At 39.3% G+C, this 18,567-nt stretch overlaps 1 protein-coding gene across 3 annotated transcripts; it reads left to right on the top strand.

The window, feature by feature from the left end:
• Window positions 1-1,528: 1,528 nt before the first annotated feature.
• Window positions 1,529-15,897, top strand: LOC143877083 (Transducin/WD40 repeat-like superfamily protein). 3 transcript variants are annotated; one of them, XM_077378854.1, is made up of 10 exons: window positions 1,529-1,715; window positions 2,591-3,051; window positions 3,141-3,236; window positions 3,353-3,442; window positions 3,618-3,719; window positions 3,929-4,075; window positions 7,407-7,526; window positions 7,613-7,672; window positions 15,186-15,283; window positions 15,557-15,897. In XM_077378854.1, exons 2-10 carry the CDS (start codon window positions 2,593-2,595, stop codon window positions 15,675-15,677), a joined length of 1,293 nt encoding a protein of 430 aa, XP_077234969.1. In that variant the 5' UTR covers window positions 1,529-1,715; window positions 2,591-2,592; the 3' UTR covers window positions 15,678-15,897. The 3 variants fall into 3 exon arrangements, with proteins under 3 accessions (XP_077234969.1, XP_077234961.1, XP_077234953.1); XM_077378846.1 differs by having other exon boundaries at window positions 1,967-3,051; XM_077378838.1 differs by having other exon boundaries at window positions 1,529-3,051.
• Window positions 15,898-18,567: the final 2,670 nt, after the last annotated feature.

The following is an 18,567-nucleotide window of genomic DNA, read 5'->3' as shown; positions in this document are numbered from 1 at the left end:
GTGCAAAAAGAAGGGCAAGCAGTTTCCCTGGAAACCTTTTCCTGCGCAAGTGAACAACCCAGAAACAGTCCAGGGAAACCTTTTCCTGCACAGATTCCCTGGATTTCTTTTCCTAATGCCACGTCACCGGGAAACATTCTCTTTTCCTTTCCTGGGAAAACAAGTGAACAGAGCCAAGAGCAGAAAAAAATGTTGATTAGTGTATATTTTAATCTTACAATAGGATGTTCATTTAGCATGGGGCCTGGACCATGTGGGTCGCCTGGTCGCGCAGATCAATGGTTCAGAACATATCCCATGTGGACTCGGTATTGATAGTTAGCTTTCAATAGTGACTTTACTAATGAAAGTAAAAGGAAAAGGGTGTTTGGATCTAGAGAAAAGATTGTGGAGATTATTTTTATGTGGGAGTTAGGAACCTTAGCAAAGAAGGCATTCCACGGATTGGCTGTTTCATGAAAGAGCAGCCCCATAAGACAAAAAGTCATCCTATGTGGCTGCTCTTTCATGAAACAGCCTGTCCTCGAAATGCCTTCCGCTGTGGTCCCTAGCAAATCCCTCCTTAGTAAGGAAAATTTTCAATTCTTGGAAAGAGATTTCCATGAAAAATAAGTTTACCAAATTGCCGACCATTTAGTTTGGGTACTAATATTCACATTACCAAGTCTGATAATTGCACAAAATCACATTGTCTTTTACTATTTAACCCCCGGTTGCCGGATAAAAGTAGGGCTGCAACTCGAGTTGGGTTTTACCCGACCCGCATCGACCCGACCCGAAAATAACCTGGGTCAGGTTCAGGTTTCATGGGTTTCGGGTCGAGCCGGGTTGAGCATTCAAAAGTCCGCATGAATCTCGGGTCGAGCCGGGTTTGAAGGGGCCCGACCCGAGTTACATAAGTTATAGTATGTACATTTTTTTCTATTGTTAGTTACAAGTGAAAACTCACGCACCCACTGTTATTGTATGTGAGTGTAATTTCTGCTTCTATGAGTTGAGTTGATTCAAGCGTTTGATTCAGCATTGTTTGATTGTAATTACAACATTATTTGATTACAGCATTGTTTGATTCAAGTGTAATGTGAGTGTAATTACATCATTGTTTGATTCAAGTGTAATGTGAGTGTAATTTCTACTTCTATGAGTTGAGTTGCCTTGCCAAACAAGAATTCCTTAAAAAATTGCGTCAACGTGAAAAAACCCGACCCGACCCGAGATTTATCATGCGTAGGGCCGGGTTTGGGAATCGTGGATTTTCCGAAAAAAAAACCCGACCCGACCCGACCCGACCCGAGATATTTCTCGGGTAGGGTTGGGTTCTCCAAAACCCGACCCGCCCGACCCGAGTTGCAACCCTAGATAAAAGTTACTATAATTCCTAAAAAGCCATCAGAAGCCAATTTAAGAAAGAAAAGACAAGTTGAGTTAGTGCAATTATCAAAATAGTTGTGCCAATATCAATAAATCTTTTTCCACACATCCAAAAAGCCCCTTACCTCTGAAAGAAGCAGTAAACCTTATTATTTTCTTATACGTCGCTCTCTTCTCTGAGCGAGAAAGGGAGAGAGAGAGAGAGAGAGAGATCGGGAGAGCCCAATAATCTGTTATAAAACTATCGATCGCGATTGCCAACGAGATCCATCAAACTCACACGAGAATCGATTGTTTCCTTTCAACTACTCTCGTTGCCGCTGGAGAATCAGATTTTGATCAAGGTCTGTTCTTATACTACTACTTCAACTACTCACTGTTTCAAAAACTTTCGATTTCTAGGGCATCTTTTTATCACCTTCCACCATACTCTATCTAAGAAAGAAATCTTATGAAAGCTCAATCGTTGATAATTTAATGTCGATATGGATCTCTGCTTTGGAGCTCCGAAAGGGCGTTTCTCCTTTTTCGATTTTGCATACTGATTCAGAGTCTTATAGGGTATTTTCTTCTCGTGATCGGTGTTGAAATTCAGGGAACGTGATTCCTTGTTTGCTTTCGGATTAGGGTTTTTGGGAAGAAAGGCGGTTTGATTGAGGGTGCGAAGAAATTGCTCACGGGGGAGTTAGGGTTTTTGGTGCTGTTTGATATAGTTTGATCCTGAATTAGGGTTTTAATTTTGATTGAGATTCTCGAGAAATCACTCAAGGGAAGTTAGGGTTTCTATGCTGTTTGATATAATTTGATCCTGAATTAGGGTTTTAAGTTTGATTGAGGGTGCGGAGGAATTGCTCAAGGGGAAGTTACCGTTTTTTATGCTGTTTGATATAATCTGATCTTGAATTAGGGTTTTAATTTTGATTGAGGGTGCAGAGGAATTGCTTAAGGGGAAGTTAGGGTTTTTGGTGCTGTTTGATATACTCTGATCCTGAATTAGGGTTTTAATTTTGATGGAGGGTGCAGAGGAATTGCTCAAGGGGAAGTTAGGTTTTTTGGTGCTGTTTGATATAATCTGATCCTGAATTAGGGTTTTAAGTTTGATTGAGCGTGCAGAGAGATCGTCCAGGGAGAAGTTAGGGTTTCTGGTGCTAATTTTGATATAATTTGATCCTGAATTAGGATTTTAGTATTATTTTCTTTTCCTTTTCATTTTTGCTAGTTATGGATTTCGAGGCGAGAGACGGGAATAAGAGGGTGTATAATCGGCTTGGTCCTGCATCTGTGGGAAATAGACAACAGAAAGTTTGCTTTCACTGGCAAGCAGGGAGATGCAACAGGTATCCCTGCCCCTTTTTACACAGCGAATTGCCGCAGGGCGGAAGCAACGGCAATGCCCCAAAGCGGGCTCACCAGTTTTCAGAGGAACGAAACTTCCAAGGTCCCACTTCTTCTGCTTTTACACGGAGAAACCCTGACCCTGACGCTAACCCTAGCCATAAATGGGGTCGGGGTCGAGGAGGAGGAAGTGGTGGAGTTCGAGTTCCTCGAAAGACTCCGGAGAAGGTCTGCACTTACTGGCTGGCGGGGAATTGCACTTATGGAGACAGTTGCAGGTTTCTGCATTCGTGGTTCATGAGCGATAGTTTTACCTTCTTGACACTGCTCGAAGGGCACCAAAAGGTTGTTGTCTCGATTGTTACTCGGTTTTTTGGGACATTTTCTTCTTGGATATCGGTTTGATTGTAGCATTGAAAGAACTGTTGTAGCAGGCTGTTAGCGGGATTGCTCTTCCGTCAGGGTCTGATAAGCTGTATTCGGCGAGCAAAGATGAATCTGTTCGTGTTTGGGATTGTCAGACCGGGCAGGTATAAATGCTGTTGATTTCCATGCATTTTTTGTTATATTTTATGTCTTTGAATTCATTAATGGTTTGATGTGAATTTTACGTGAATTTATTCATGTGGTCTGTTTTTTTTAATAGTGCACCGGGGTTGTTAATTTGGGTTCTGAAATTGGATGCATGATCAGCGAAGGCCCATGGGTGTTTGTCGGAATGCCTAATGTTGTCAAGGTAAAAACAGATCTTCTTGGCAAATAGTTAAGAATGAAGGACAATTTGATATAATATTTTAAATATTTTGTGGATGGGAGTAGTTTTGTTGTTGTTTCTTAGCCATGTAAGCATATCTTGGTACAATGGGATTTTTATCTTGCTAGTTTGGTTCATGACAATGTGATACTTGCAGGTGTGGAACACCCAAACTTCCACTGAGTCAAGCCTTAGTGGACCCATTGGACAAGTCTATGCCCTAGTTGTTAGCAGTGATATGCTTTTTGCTGGCACACAGGTAACTCTCTTGATTGCATAATTTTTTGTTAATTTTTCCCGCATAATGCATACAAAGTTTCTGCTTTTGTGTTGAATGGAGAAATTGTTTTAGATATTTTTTGGTCCTCATATTAATTCTAGTTTTGCTTCCTCCCTACATATCCGTCTGTTGTATGTTATCGTTTGATACTGTTGGCACATAACACATTCATTATTTTGTTTCTGCAGGATGGGAGTATATTGGCTTGGAAGTTCAATGCTGTGGGGAACTGCTTTGAACCAGCTGCCTCTCTAAATGGTCATGGCCTTGCAGTCTTAACACTAGTTGTTGGAGCTAATAGGCTCTACTCTGGTTCCATGGATAAAACAATAAAAGTAAGTTTGTTTGGTATTTCCTATTTTAAATGACTGATCTGGTTACAGATTGGTGTACATTATTCATTACCCAAAATTTTGTGCCATTTCTGTTTGTGCTTTTTGAAGTTTGATGTTTGAACATTTGTGCAAGTCGATATCAGTGTACCACATACTGCAATTACTATAGCTTTAGTTATATCTTAGAGGACCACTGTTGAATAAGTTGACCAGTTGAATGCAAGTAAACCAATTAGCAAAAGCCAAATATTTTATCCTATTATGTAAGGCATTGCCCTTCTCTATCTATTTTCTTTTCGTAGTATGTGAAGGTGTTGTGTTGATTTGGAACAAAGGCTTATTTGAGTATGTGAAGGGGTTGTGGCACACAGCCGACCCCAACTAGTTTGGGACAAAGGCTTAGTTGAATTGAGTATGTGAAGGTGTTGTCTGTTCTTGAAAAAGATCGTTTAAACTTTAAAGGCTGTGTTATATTACACTGAGTCGCTTATTGACTGAATCAGTTAAGATATGGAACACGTAGCATGTCCGATTCCTTTGGTTTGTGTAGGTCATTAAGCTTCGATTGCTGAAATCAAACTTGCTACAAGATAGTTATAGGGTCACACCATTAAAAAAAAAAAAAAAAAACAGTTATAGGGTTAGAAGTTGTTTTTTAGGGACATATAGCTGCCAGAAGAAATCATGTCTATTCGACTATTCCCTATTTGGTCACATTAAATTCACCACTTCCAGTTTGTAAGGGTGATAGTGTCATCTTTTTTTTTTCCAACTTAGTTGACCAAATTAATTACGGATATACGTTATTTGATTGATGCAATCTAATCTAGATGTGTAAATGGAATAAAGTTGGTCAATCTCTAGAGTAGGTTGTTGTTTTAGTCCAAAATATAGAATTAATCAAGGTGCACATCCCAACAGGGAGGAGTATGTTTGTCATCAACCATGCTAAAAAGGGACACAATGGGATGACAAAAGAAAGAGTAGGAAAGGAAATTAAAATGATAGTAGGGAAGAATGATGCTCAATATACTTTGACCACATGTTGAGAGCCCCAGTGGATAGTACTTATGAGATTCATTTTACAAAGGTTGACCACATTGAAACCATTTGTTAATTTTCTCTCTTCATTTAGAGTGTGTCTAGGTTTTTTTATTTTTTATTTATTTTTTAAATGGTAGTGTTTCTAGGTTGAATGTATTCAATATTTTAATTGTCCATGCAATGTAGGCTGTTCCTATGTTGCATACATTTAATTCTTATCTTTTCTCATTTTTGGTAAGTCGTACCAAGTCTTTAATCCTTGCCTATATAAGCTAAGGAGATTGGTTCATGTAAGGCACCTTTTATTTTGATGACATTTTACACTTGTAAGCTTCGAAGCTTGTGCATTGAAGGAATACAAAAGGGACAATCAACCTATCTTCCATTCAAGTTTTGGGTAATTTTAAAAGTTGTATCATCTTTAACATTGTGATTCTCTTTGCCCCCTTCACCTCCTCCTCCTTTGGTATTTTTTTACCATAGTTTAGTTATTCGTATTCAGATAGCTTTGGATTTGCATCAGTTCTGAAGAATTGCATTGTCTTTTCTTGGAGGGAACCAAGGTAAGAGTGCACTATTGGTGTGTTTTACTTTATGGAAGATAGTTTGGTTGTCCACATCATTTTTCGGAGGCAAAAATCATAAGTGCTGGTAGAGGTAGACACTAGTATGGATTTTCTTCATGATATTATCATCACTAGAGGAAAGAAAAACCATATTACTTATGACGGGTTAGGAGTAGAATAAAATTGAGCTTGGAAAGGAGATGGAAGGTGTGATTATGGAGTATTGTAGGAAGACTTTTCTTCTGAGCGTGGAATTCTTGACCCCTGATGCCATTTGTTGAAGTATAAATGATAAAATAACACCAACTACAACAGTTTAAGCTTTTGGGAGTAATTGGTTGTTTCACACCATTCATAAAAAAAAAATCTAGACCCTTCATGAGTTCCACATTATTTAGGATATTTTTCGTCTAGAAATTAGCTTGAGACTTGACCCTCCCTTTTAGAGGAATGAGTTGAATATTTTGTTTACTTCGACTTATTTATCAAGGTGTCAAACAGGCCCGCCCGGCACAGTCCACAAAACAGTGGCCTGCATGGCTCGTGGGCCAGACATGCACGGCACAATTCTTTCACGGGCCGGGCCGGTACTCGTGGGCCAGACACGGACGGCACAGTTCTTTTACGGGCCGGGCTGGCACGGCACGGCCGATGAATTCTGGGATGTAGGCACGCCACGGCCCACAGAAATGAAACTAGCTGAAAATTTGCAATTATTTTACAAGATTCTTCTTTTATTTGCTTCTTTAATTCGGTAAAAATTATTCAATTTACAAAAATACCCCCAAATTAGCCGTTTTCTAGATGTTTAACCGTATTTGGGTAAACAGTTTTCATCTTATGAAAATAACCCTAAAACTAGTCGTTTTCTAGTTGTTGAGGGCTGTGTTTTTCGTAAAAAAATATAAACATAAAAAATTGTGGGTCGTGCTGTGCCAGTCCATTTTGGGCTGTGGGCCGGCACGGCACAGCCTGCCATGCCAAAACCTCAAGCCCAGCCCAGATCATTCGGCTGCGCCTGGCACAAACCCCCAAGCATTAGACCAAAACCTAACATATTATCTCTTAACTCCATCCCTGATTAAAATCAGCAGACATAAGTTACCTTTCCTAGATCGTCGTCCTACATTGGTTTCACACAAACCTCGCTCTCGCGAAACCAAGGAAGAAAGTCTAAGACTCAATTACCCTAGCAATTGAGCTAGGGTAAAGCCACTGAACAACAAAGAGGCTCATGAGGAATCACCAAACCTGTAAGGCGACCAAACAATGGATCAAGAGATGATCCATCGACCCCGCATTCAACATGCATTGGGCAGTGTTTGATGATAATTCGCTGCCAATGAGTGAGGTGGCCCACAATTCAGATTTTGTACAGTGTGTGCATTGGTGTCCATGGCGAAGATCCGTAAGTGTTTAAAAAAAAAAAAGCATCATCGTCTATTTGTTGTTTTCTTTGCATAGTATATATACTTTATTATTCATTTGCTAGATTTGAGACCTTTAAAGATTGGTACATTTTTTAGCAGACTACTTCGCATGCGTAGGATGGTGTACACTTTGTAACTCATGTTGAAAGCTCCAGATATTGTTCTTAGAATTGCTCTTCCATAACAAACACTTATAATTTTATTTTTCCTTGTATTTAGATCCTTGTTCCTTGTTCTGGATATGCATTTTCTTTGTTTCACACTATTATAACCTATAGAAATTTCTTTCAGGTGTGGGACCTTGGAACTTTACAGTGCATTCAAAGTCTGACAGACCACACTTCAGTTGTAATGTCGGTTCTTTGTTGGGACCAATTTTTGTTATCATGTTCTTTGGATAACACAATTAAGGTACCTTTCTTTTGGTGACTTCCGATGTGGCACATGTACCACAGCTGTAGATTTAGTTTTCCACTGTAATTCTTTTATTCATGCAGGTATGGGTTGCTACAGAAAGTGGGAACTTGGAGGTGACTTATACGCACACCGAAGAACACGTACGTTGCTTATATTGTTGTCTACCATAATCTGTTCTTATTGCTTTTCATTTTGCTTTTAAATTATCAAGAATGAAACTGCTTAATATATGGTTACCGACTTGAAGGCAAATTGTTGAACTTTGATGAATAGGGAACATAACAAATCCTTTTGCCGTTTCTTTTTTAATGCCTTAGACGTTTATCACATATGAATACACTGAAATTAATTGAAACTGTGAAGGCTGAACTTCTCTGGACTGAATTAAGATTTGACATATTCTTCTACCCTCTATTGCTTATGTATTTGTTTGAAAATTAGTTTCAAAGATTCAACCTTCCTGAGTGCACCACAAAACTTTTTATGTTAGTTTTAAACATAGAAAAATGGTGATTCTATGATGACACAAGATTAAGATTTTAACTTGAATCCCATCTCAAAATAAATGAACTTTACAGAAGTAAAAGTGATGGTCATTGGATAAGCTTTCAGTCATCAAGATATTGTTTCTCAAGACTATTTATCATGATGATGACTGCTATCAGTGTATATCCAATCCCCCCCTATTTCCTCTTTTAGGCTTTTGCTAGAGATATCCAGAGCCTTCACGCTTTTGGAGCCATCATTCCCCTAGCTATATAAGTTCAAACAATTTGGAATTAAAGAACCAAGGGTTGCATTTCTGTCTCATATCAGTGTTACATCAGAACTAACCAGAAAATTTACATCTCTTTACTGCATAGTAAGTTAAGAACCAAAGGTACCCCTGTAATGATAATTCTTTTTAGGATTGTGTACGCAGTAGCTGTGATGACGATGCAGATGTATTTTGTACTGACCATCTCCTTCACCTTTTGAGGGAGGGGGGGGGGGGCAAATTTAGGGGAAGCATGATTCCTACGTGTTTCCTTTTAATCAAGAGTACGCTTAGTATTTCTTTTTTGAGGGAGCGTATTGAAAAAAGAGTGTATTTAAAAGTTAAAGACTTATCTTAAGTTTCAAATGGAACTTGTATGGATCTTTTAAAAAAAAAAAAAACTCAGCACTACATCTACCTGAATAAAACATGTGAAATTATCAAATTATAAATCCCTAAAACTTGTAATTCTAATTAGTCACGAAGTCTTCTTTACTACTTGCAATCCTTACCCACATTAACCCAAACCTACTATAACTGCTTTTTGTTTGCTTCTCGTTCGCTTCCAATTAGGCTTATTACATGCTTCATGTTGATTTCAATGACGTTCCCATATATTTCTTCCATGCTTTTTTTGAAATCTTTTCACTTCCCGCATTTTCTCTTTCGAAATCCCCCTTATCGCTTCTCGCTCATGCTTCTCACACAGGCTTATTACACTCGCTTTTACCCTATGATTAATGTAAGGCTTGTGATATCTGATGATTGATTCAAGACTTATGATGATGGTTAATTTAAAACTTATGATGATGATTCTTGATTGTTTGAAATTAGATTCCCTTTCTCATTTTTACGCAATTAGTTCCATATTACTCATTTTTGGTATCTTATTTCATTAATTTATTTGTATGAAATTAGGTCCCTATTTTAGTTTTTTTGAAAATTGACAATTTCATTGATACTATGAAGATTACATTGGGGACCAGGGGTCCCTACTTGCATTACCTAGAATCAATTAAAGGTGGCCAGGAGCATACGTCTAGGCTGGTAAAAACCAAATGATAGGTCCCTATTTTATTCTTTTATTCTTCGTGGGATAATTTTATTTCAATTTTTTAGTCAAATTTCTCTCTCCCCCGTTTGCCAGGTGGCCTTACCCCATTAAGGGGTGCATATGAGAATGGAGGAAACAACCAGGGAACTAGAGTAGGTGGGTTTCCCTCCGAGAATAAACTTCAAAGTCAAGGAACATAGATATTGAAACTATTTAGCATGATTTCTTTGAATGGTGATTTAGCATGATAGATAAAATGATGGAAGAACTACTGTGAAAGAAAAAAACACTTGGCAAGAGGTATGAATAGTATAGAACATAAAAATTTGCTGTGACACATCAACTGTGATGGACGAAATGCCTGAAAAATGACAGGGAGGAAGCTGGGTGGAGGGAAACGACTCAACCAGTGTCTAGTGAAGATTGCAACATGGAACATTACGGGTCTGCGGATGGGAGAAGAAAAGCGTAGTGAGGAGTTAGTTGACCGAAGGATGGTCAATGTGATGCTTATTATAGAATAAGAGCGCAACAAGTAGACGACATAGTGGTTAATCAGATAGTATTTTTGTGTGTCTGTCTCTGTCTCTGTGTGTGAGTGGGTGTGTCTGTGTGTGTCTGTGTGTCTGTCTCTGTAGCTCTGGATGTGTGGATGGGGGTCCCTTCTTTTTCTTTTTTTTTGTGTGTGCGTGTGTGTGGGGGGGGGGGGGGGATTCATTAGCAGTTAGCAGCTGTTCTATTGTGTGGGTGGGTGTGGAATTGACCTCATTAACAGTCAGCGGTACTATTTTGTGTGTGTGACTTTAAAATTTACTTGTTAAATAGTTTTGTGCGGGTTTTGAGAGGAGTTCATGATCCATCTAATCCAAGAACCACGGGGAGGTCTTGTCATACTTGAATGGGATTAGAACCCAATGGTTTGAATCATGGTGTATTCGGGGTGATTTGAACACTATTCATTTTACATATGGAAAAGCAGAAACGGGAGTATCTGTAAGTATGAGATGGTTTTCAAAGTTTATTTAAAGCAATTAACTCATACTTGCTAATTGGATGAGCGCACTTAACATGGTCTAATAATAAAGCAGAGCACATGGCGCGCATGCTATGCTGATTTAATCGACTTATTATATGGAATTGAGGATGCACTGTTCAAAGGCTTTTCAGAAGGCACTGCCAAAGATGAATTCAGACCACATCTCGCTATTACTTGATCAAAGAGTTGGTTTTTTTTTCCATTTTTGTGTGTGTGTGGGTGGGCGCGCGGGCGGCGTGGGGGGGGGGGGGGGGTCGCTTATGTTTCGTGGAAGTGGTGGAAAGAGTCATATGTGGATTGGTGGATGGTTTTCGAGAAATTGATGAAGCATAAGATTAAAACGTGCTTTCACAGTTAGGGTTTTATTGATAAATTTAAAGAATCAATGATCTTATTGGAGGAGAAATCGGAGAGGTATTCTAAATAATAAATAAGAAAACATACTTAAATGGGTGGAAGTTGGTTGGGGGCAAATGTCTAGAGCTTAGAAGCACGAAGAGGTGGGGGTGCAGGAGCGGGAGCGGGCCCCAGGAAGCATGGTTGTAGAAGAGTCTTAGCTTGGGAGCGCTTATGTAATATTTTCTTTGTATGTCTTTCAAAATTTAAGTACATCAAAAAATAGTAATTTCTAACCATCTTTATATCTGTGCCCTCTTTCCTCATGCTGTCTCAAGACGTCTTTGTGCCTGCTCCTTCGAAGAGTTGGAGGAGTTTGGTGCACCGAATTTCGTAGATACCAGCATTGATGGAATCACCAATATGTTGTGAGCGTCAAGGAGTCGCGCTCCTTCGAAGCTCCTTCCTAAGGAGCGTTGAATCATTGTTTGGGGGTGGAGCGGCACCTATGAGGGAAGATTCCTGCTTCTAAGGTCTAGAGCGATTTATCTGATATGTCAAGGATGAAGACAAAAACATAACTTCATGTAACTATTGTGAGAACTGAGAAAGAGGTTGAACTCAATCTACTGCTACCATGATGGATTAGTTGAGGACAAAAATGACATTAAGGAGGTCATTCTACATTTTTTTCAAAACCATTGTTTCGAGGAGGGGAAATGGAGACCTAATCTTGATGGTATAAATGTCGAAGTCATTGAGAGTTAAAAAACGAGATTCTTGAAATGAGGTTTAGAGAGAGAGAGAGAGAGAGAGAGAGAGAGAGAGAGAGAGTTGATTTTCCAGGTCTGGATGGGTTTATAGTTTTCTACCAACACTTTTAAGCAGGAATTGATGGAAGTGTTCAATGTTTTATATGTAATATTTAAAAAAAGGATTGAGTGGTTTAGGTGAAAGAGTTTAGAATTTTATACTAATTAGCCAGGTTGACAACTTGTGCAATATGTAGCCAACATGCTACCTAGAAGATTGTAGGAAGTCATGAGATGGTTATCTCCGCTTTCAATGGAATTCTAATTGCCAACAAAGGTATATATGGATCCTATGGAAAGAAAGAAATGCGAGAATCTTTGATGGTGTTGCTAAGTCTCATCCTTTCTTATTTAGTAAAGTTTTAGCACGAGTAATTTCTTGGGTGAGAGTCTTTCTATCTTTTCGGTTTGTATCGGCTTTTGATTTATGGGAGGGTTGGAAGGAGGTGTGCTATAGCAAAGAAAGGTGACCATCAATTGTCCAAGATTTGGAGGCTCCAGCAAGTGGGCTTCTGAAGCTTAACTTTGATGGGTCTAGCATGGGCAACGCCGGCCCTGCAGGCATTGTGGGAATCTTAAGAGATTCAGATGGTGAGGTAATATGGGCATTTTCAGGACCAATTGGGAGAGCATATGCTAGTGAGGTGGAGGTGAGAGCCGCTCATCAGGGATTAAAGTGTTTGCACAAAGACCTCATGGACAAGACGATTGTGGAAGGAGATTCTATGAACGGCATTCGGTGGCTTAGAGGGACGGTTGCCCCTCCTTGGAGATTCGACCAGTTCTACGATGAGATTCAGGATCGGATAGAAGGGTCATCCATTATATTTAAGCACATCAGAAGGTCCACTAATAGTGTGGTAGATAGTCTGGCATGGGAGGACGTGGGGAAGCAGGGGTTGGAGATATTTGATTTCCTCCCTCTGACATGTTTTTTCTTTTCTATGTTTCTCTTTATGCAGCTCTTGTTGTTTCTTCTTGTACTCTTGGGTTGACCATCTCGGTCTTCCCTTTTCCTTAATGAAATTGCAACCTTTTTTAAAAAAAAACAAAGGTATATATTTTACCAATTGAGAAGGCAAGTGAGGATTCCTTTGTAAGGGTAGGAATGGAGAAGGCATATGACCATTTGGAGTGGGATTTTTGTTGATTATGTGCAAAGATGGGATTTAGATCAAGATGGAAAAAAATGGATACGCCCAAGCATTTCATCACCATCATTTTCAGTACTTATTAAATCTCAAACGGGGGAGATGATTCTCAAGGTGGAGGAGGCATGGACTGCATGGGAGATGTTTCCAATGAACTTTTGAGCCTCAGGAACAAGGATGCTCGATCAGATGAAGGTTCATCTCTTGAAAACAGAGCTAATGTTCCGAAGCAAGTTTCAGTAGTGGGAGAGAGGAGAGATGGAGATGCGGGCACAATGACCATTGTTCCCATTCTGCTATACAGAGGGTGAACTAATTACAAGCCATGTTTCCATTGAATGCTAATTGTGCCTGGGAAGAGAGGGCCTCACATTTAGGAGACAACAACACACTGAGTAGCTGGGTTGGACATTTGATATTGTAGGTAAGCAACCCCTCTGGTATTTCTTTTGTAGGCTTAGAATACGCGGTAATCCTCCCAGTCAACGTATCCTGTTAAGACACTTTTTGGGTTAGAAATTAATTAGTAGATTTGATTTTATTGATAGATTATTATTGAGATCTGATTTTCTTAGTTGATTTCCGTTTGATTATAATCTATTGTTGGAACTTTTTATGTTGTTGAGTCGAATTCTATTGATAAATTAATTTTAAAAGCCTCGGATCTTTATGAAAATTCTTTGATTATTATGTGCTGCTTCTTTCGTGTTGGGAATGTTAGTTGCTATTAGTCAGAATTAGAAATCATTTCTTGTGTTCTAGAAGCCTTAATCCCTAGTTGCTATATTACTGCTCTAACCTCTACCTCATTAGAATCCGTGATCCCGATGGGTCCCGAGAAGGCCCATGTCATTGACCCACTTTCATCTTTAAGCACTCCGCCTACTCCTGCGGGCCTGGGATTCCCCATGCTAGACCGTCAAAATTAATCTTCAGGTGACCGGGGCCCGACGGTTCCCACCCTTGAGGATGCATCGATTCATGCTTTCGAGCTACTGTACATCTCCCTCCAACCTTACCAAAGATAACGGGCTAAGACAAACCTGATACTAGGCAAGATCCGTACCCAAGAAATGGTTAGAGCTATTACCTTCCAATAAATTAATTGGGAGCCACCAACACTCGCTTTTAACCATGCCTCTAAATATTCTCGGGCGTTTCTTTCCTTGCACAAGACCCATATCTCGGCTAGTAGTGTCACATTCCATAGGATCTTTCCTTCTGCCATGGCACAGAGAAGTGGCATTCCAGAAGGTCAATGAACCTAGGAAGAAGAACCCACGACATGCTGAATCTGCAAGACTCTGCTCCAAATCTCCCTAGCCAAGCTTGTCTCTTCGGAGACATGCGGTTGGCCCTGCCCTATGTGCACTGGGTTGCACATGCAACGCCTTTGGTGGGCGTAGCCAAAATTTTCCGTTTCCAAAAAAAACTCCCTAGCCAAGCTACAATGAACATATGATCTTCCGTCTCTCCAGACTGAATGGAGGGTGCAATGATCAATAATCAAAACTTGGCGACTACGCAAGTGATCCACTCTCAATATCTTATCGAGAAAGGCGGTTTAGCCGAACGCACACACATTGGGCGGTGCTGGAATGCTCCATACTTTGGCTAGGCATGGGATTACAGGGCAAGGAACAATATGATTGTAAAATGATTTGACGTTGAATGCCCTGGTAGAGCTACAGATTCAAGTCTTTTAATCTTCAGCAGTCTTTTTAATATAATGAGCCTCCAATATTTCTAGAAGCCTGGCCACCCGATCTAACTCTCCGTCAAAGAAGTTTTGCCTAAAATTAAGCTTCCAGGAGATCCTCTCGTCCATCCATTCAAAACATTCTTTAAGACATTTCTTTGTTCACAACCACTGCAAACAAATCAGGAAACACATCCTTCAACGGTATCTTATCACGCCACATATCATACCAAAACTTGATTATATCTCCCGAATATATCCTGAACCGGATCCCTTCATTGAATTTCTGCAAATGCCTGAATGTCCTTTCAAACCTTCAATCGTCCATGTCTTAACTTATCATCAGATACCCAACGACCATGAAGAGAGCTGTACTTTCTTTCGATGGCCCGGACCCACAGTTGACGGTTCTCTTCTCCAAATCTCCGGAGCCACTTATCGGAAAGGCATTGTTCACTCGTTTTAATCCAGAACCCTAGGTTTGCATTATCTTAGTATTCATGGGATGGAAGTGGGAATGCATATCTACATTTGTAAGGTTTTGCTTCGGTTTAGATTCTTCACTTGCAATTATGAAAGGAATTAAATTGAAGAACGAATTCAAATGTTGAAAGCATGGCCATGCTACCTTTTTTTTCCAATTCTGGTTGCCACCATAATACTGGTTATTATTCTCGATCGAAAAGTTTTACTCTGTTATGGTAGGAAAATGACTTGCGGGAACAATTTCTTATTTGTTTTTGTGGTTACTTGCTCACTTCATATGTTTTGGAGAGTAAATCATTGCTTGTATGCTTTCTTATGACAGGGTCTACTTGCTCTCTGTGGCATGCATGATGCCCAAGCGAAACCAGTTCTGTTATGCTCATGCAACGACAACACTGTCCGCCTCTATGACCTGCCATCGTAAGTGTTATCTTTCACTCAAAGTTTGAAGATCCCGATATACCAGCCATATCGGACTCTCTTAGATACCGATATACAAAAAATATTGTGAAATATACCTGAATATTCCCAATATATCAGCATGTTGGATTCCCTCCAAGAGATACCGATATTTATTGATATAATATCGCAAAATTTAAAACCATGGTTTCACTAGACATCTATTGGAATGAATTTCTCTATTTTCTATTTTCTTCACTGGGTTAAGATGTTTTCTTCTGTTGCATTCCTTAGGTTCACTGAAAGAGGAAAGATATTCTCAAAAGAGGAGGTACGGGCGATCCAGATCGGCCCTGGCGGGCTATTCTTTAGCGGCGATGGAACAGGCGAATTGAAAGTATGGAAATGGTTATGATAGAGCTCTACCTGCGGGACTGCCATAGTTCATGGACTTTCAGCCATTGTATTTTCCATTAATATTATCCTCATCATTTTTTTTAGCGTATGTTATAAAGAGATGTATTGAAATGCAAAAAATGGAGAATGTGAGCAGAGAAATGTCACTTTTACAAATAATGGTAAAGGGCAATGAGAAGTCAATTTTACGATCAATGGTAACAGGCAATTTTGGAGTCTTCCATGTTTTTGTGCAAATGAATATAGACATCAACTATCATTTTTGGCTACTACATCCACATCTTGGCCCACTGAATAAATGGTCAAAATCACCATACGGGTGCCATCTGTACTAGGGCTAAAGAAACTTTTCATTGATCTGACAAATATTTTCATTAATTCATGTGATGGCATGATCTCACCCCTGATATCATGATAGATGTTGTTGCCTGCTTGGATTCATGTTTGGGTAAGAAAAACAAAAGAAGCAGGTTGGACATTTGTAAACGTATGGCAACTAAGAGGCATCAAGCCAAAAAATACTAAGTCTAAGACATCTTTTGGGCAAGATTTATAAAAAAACGTTGTGGGTGATCAAACATTGGGTGAAAAGTGGTTGTCTAGTAGACCTACCAGTAAAAAAAAAAAAAAAAGTATCAGTGGAGCTCTAATATTTTATATTCTCATTAGTTGCTTGTGTAAAATATTGGAGAAATTAGTTATTAGAAAATATATCTTATACTCCTCTTTGATTTTCATTTCTTTTCCTTCATCGTAGTAGCATTCAATGCTAAGACTTGGATGAGAGGTTTCAAGTGATGCGATGGACAAGGGACTTCGACCATTTGTCATTAGAGAGTGCCTACATGAGCTTAAAGCTGCACAATTGATCCAAATGACATCCACAACTTTTTGAGTTAGAAACATCGTATTGTATATATGCACCCTCCAATGCTGCTAGAACGTAGTGGTATAAAATACGATTGCGAGCTTGAGATCTTTGAATTTTGATGCTTCTTTTCTTTTTCTTTTCTCTCTCTCTCTCTTCCTCTGTGTTGTACATATATATAGTATTGTAGGGAATGTACTCTGAACAACTTTTTCTAAGAAGATAATCTCTTATATTCTTATATCTAGGGGTGGACATGGTTCGATTCGGTTCTGGGATATACCCAAAACCGAACCATATGCAATCGGTTCCTAGAATTTGGAACCAGAACCGAACCATATATCTTTGGAACCGAACCGAACCAGAACCGAACTTGATCGGTTCGGTTCTGGGTTTACCCGACCTTTATTTTATAATTTTTTTTCCACATAACGATTGACATTTTATTTGTTTTTAATAACTTACGATCAAAGCAAAACGTTAAAGGAGGGTGAATTTATCCTCAAGCAGTAAGTGTAAAGTCTAAAGCATTTTTTTTCTCGTGGAAACCATATTGGCGCAGGGGGGGGGGGATATATCCTACTCGGTTCTCGGTTCCAGGATCCCAAACCTAGAACCGAACCGCATTCTCACGGTTCCAGGAACCCAGAACCAGAACTGAACCACCAAATCCTAGAACCGAACCGAACCAAGCCAAATAGGCCGGTTCGGTTCGGTTCTTCGGGTTAAACCGGAACCATGTCCACGCCTACTTATATCACTAGATTTTTGTATTGTGTTGGAAATGAGAGAGTATAAATTACCAAATGTAGAAACAATATTGGTTCATGGTTAGAGCAATAGGATATAAGAGCTTATGAATTTAGGAAAATGATATCACCACAACCATATTTTGATAATTGCACTAACTCATTTGGTCTTTTATTATCTAATGAGTGATCAGAGGGTATCACAGTTCCCAAAAAGCTCTCGCAACCCAATTAAAAAAGAAAAGACAAGCTGAATTTGTGCAATTATTGAAATATGGTAGTGCCAATATCAGTAGCCTAAATTTATAGAACATTAATTATGAGTGCTCCATCTATATGTATTCCATCCATGTTACTAAGAATCTATAGTTTTTGGTTGAGTAGACCTAACAACTTTGAATTAATAAGAGAGGGAGAGATGGAGTAATTTCATCATTGATTCATTTCAATAAAAGATGGGCATAAGTAGGGGTGTCAATAGACCCAGGCTGTCCGATGGACTATCAAGTTCAATGGACAGGACCTAGACACACTACCAAGGATCCAAGGACGAATTTTAGATCCTGATCATAGGATCCGAGAAAAATTACCCATTGGATCCAGACAACTGATAAAAGCCCATGAGACAGTCTTAAATCCGATTTTATTACATTATTTTACAAAAATACCCTCCACTTTTTATAACATTAAGTATTACTTCAAGGGTATTTTAGTTAAAAGAAGCCATATCCATTTCTTTCGTACCATTTCTATTTTTAGTATTTTGTCATTCATCTGTCTATAGTCTTTAGTCACGCTCTTCTCTACCTTCTCTGACCATTGACTTTAAGTCCCTAATCCGTTGTGTCATCACTGCTGCAGCTCACCCTCACCCTTGCCCTCTTTTGTGAATTTTAATTGTGTTCAATGTGAGCAGGACCTACTAGGACACTCCAATGGACGGTCCGATTTGAAATGGATTGTGATCGTGGGAAGTAGGATCCGAAGAACACTCTTCGAATCCGGCGATTAGGGATTTCAATGTACCATGACTGAGACAAAGGTGGATCCGATCCTAAGTGATCTGTTGACACCCCTAGGCATAAGTGGAAAATTGCCCTGTAATTTATAATTTATAATTCTGCCGCCTTTCTTTTTTTTTGAAGATAAGCTCTGTGACCTAATTTAATTCTGCCGCCTTTCTAAAAGCGCATAATCAGTTTAAACAGTCCAGTTTAAACAGTCCAGAATCATTGAATTTGATGATTATGGGCTATTTGTATTTTTTATGA

The sequence above is a fragment of the Tasmannia lanceolata genome, unplaced genomic scaffold (genome assembly GCF_043159265.1).
Source record: "Tasmannia lanceolata isolate RefF3 unplaced genomic scaffold, GAP_Taslan_0.1 ptg000002l, whole genome shotgun sequence".
NCBI lineage: Eukaryota > Viridiplantae > Streptophyta > Magnoliopsida > Canellales > Winteraceae > Tasmannia > Tasmannia lanceolata.
The sequence above is the reverse complement of the archived record's forward strand: the minus strand, read 5'-3'. Positions and strand labels throughout refer to the sequence as shown.

Bases quoted from the DNA above. Each gene is read 5' to 3' on its own strand.
- LOC143877083 (XM_077378854.1), top strand. From the start codon at position 2,593: ATGGATTTCGAGGCGAGAGACGGGAATAAGAGGGTGTATAATCGGCTT. The intron at 3,443-3,617 runs GTAAAAACAGAT...TGATACTTGCAG, and splicing joins GAATGCCTAATGTTGTCAAG to GTGTGGAACACCCAAACTTC. The intron at 4,076-7,406 runs GTAAGTTTGTTT...AATTTCTTTCAG, and splicing joins CCATGGATAAAACAATAAAA to GTGTGGGACCTTGGAACTTT.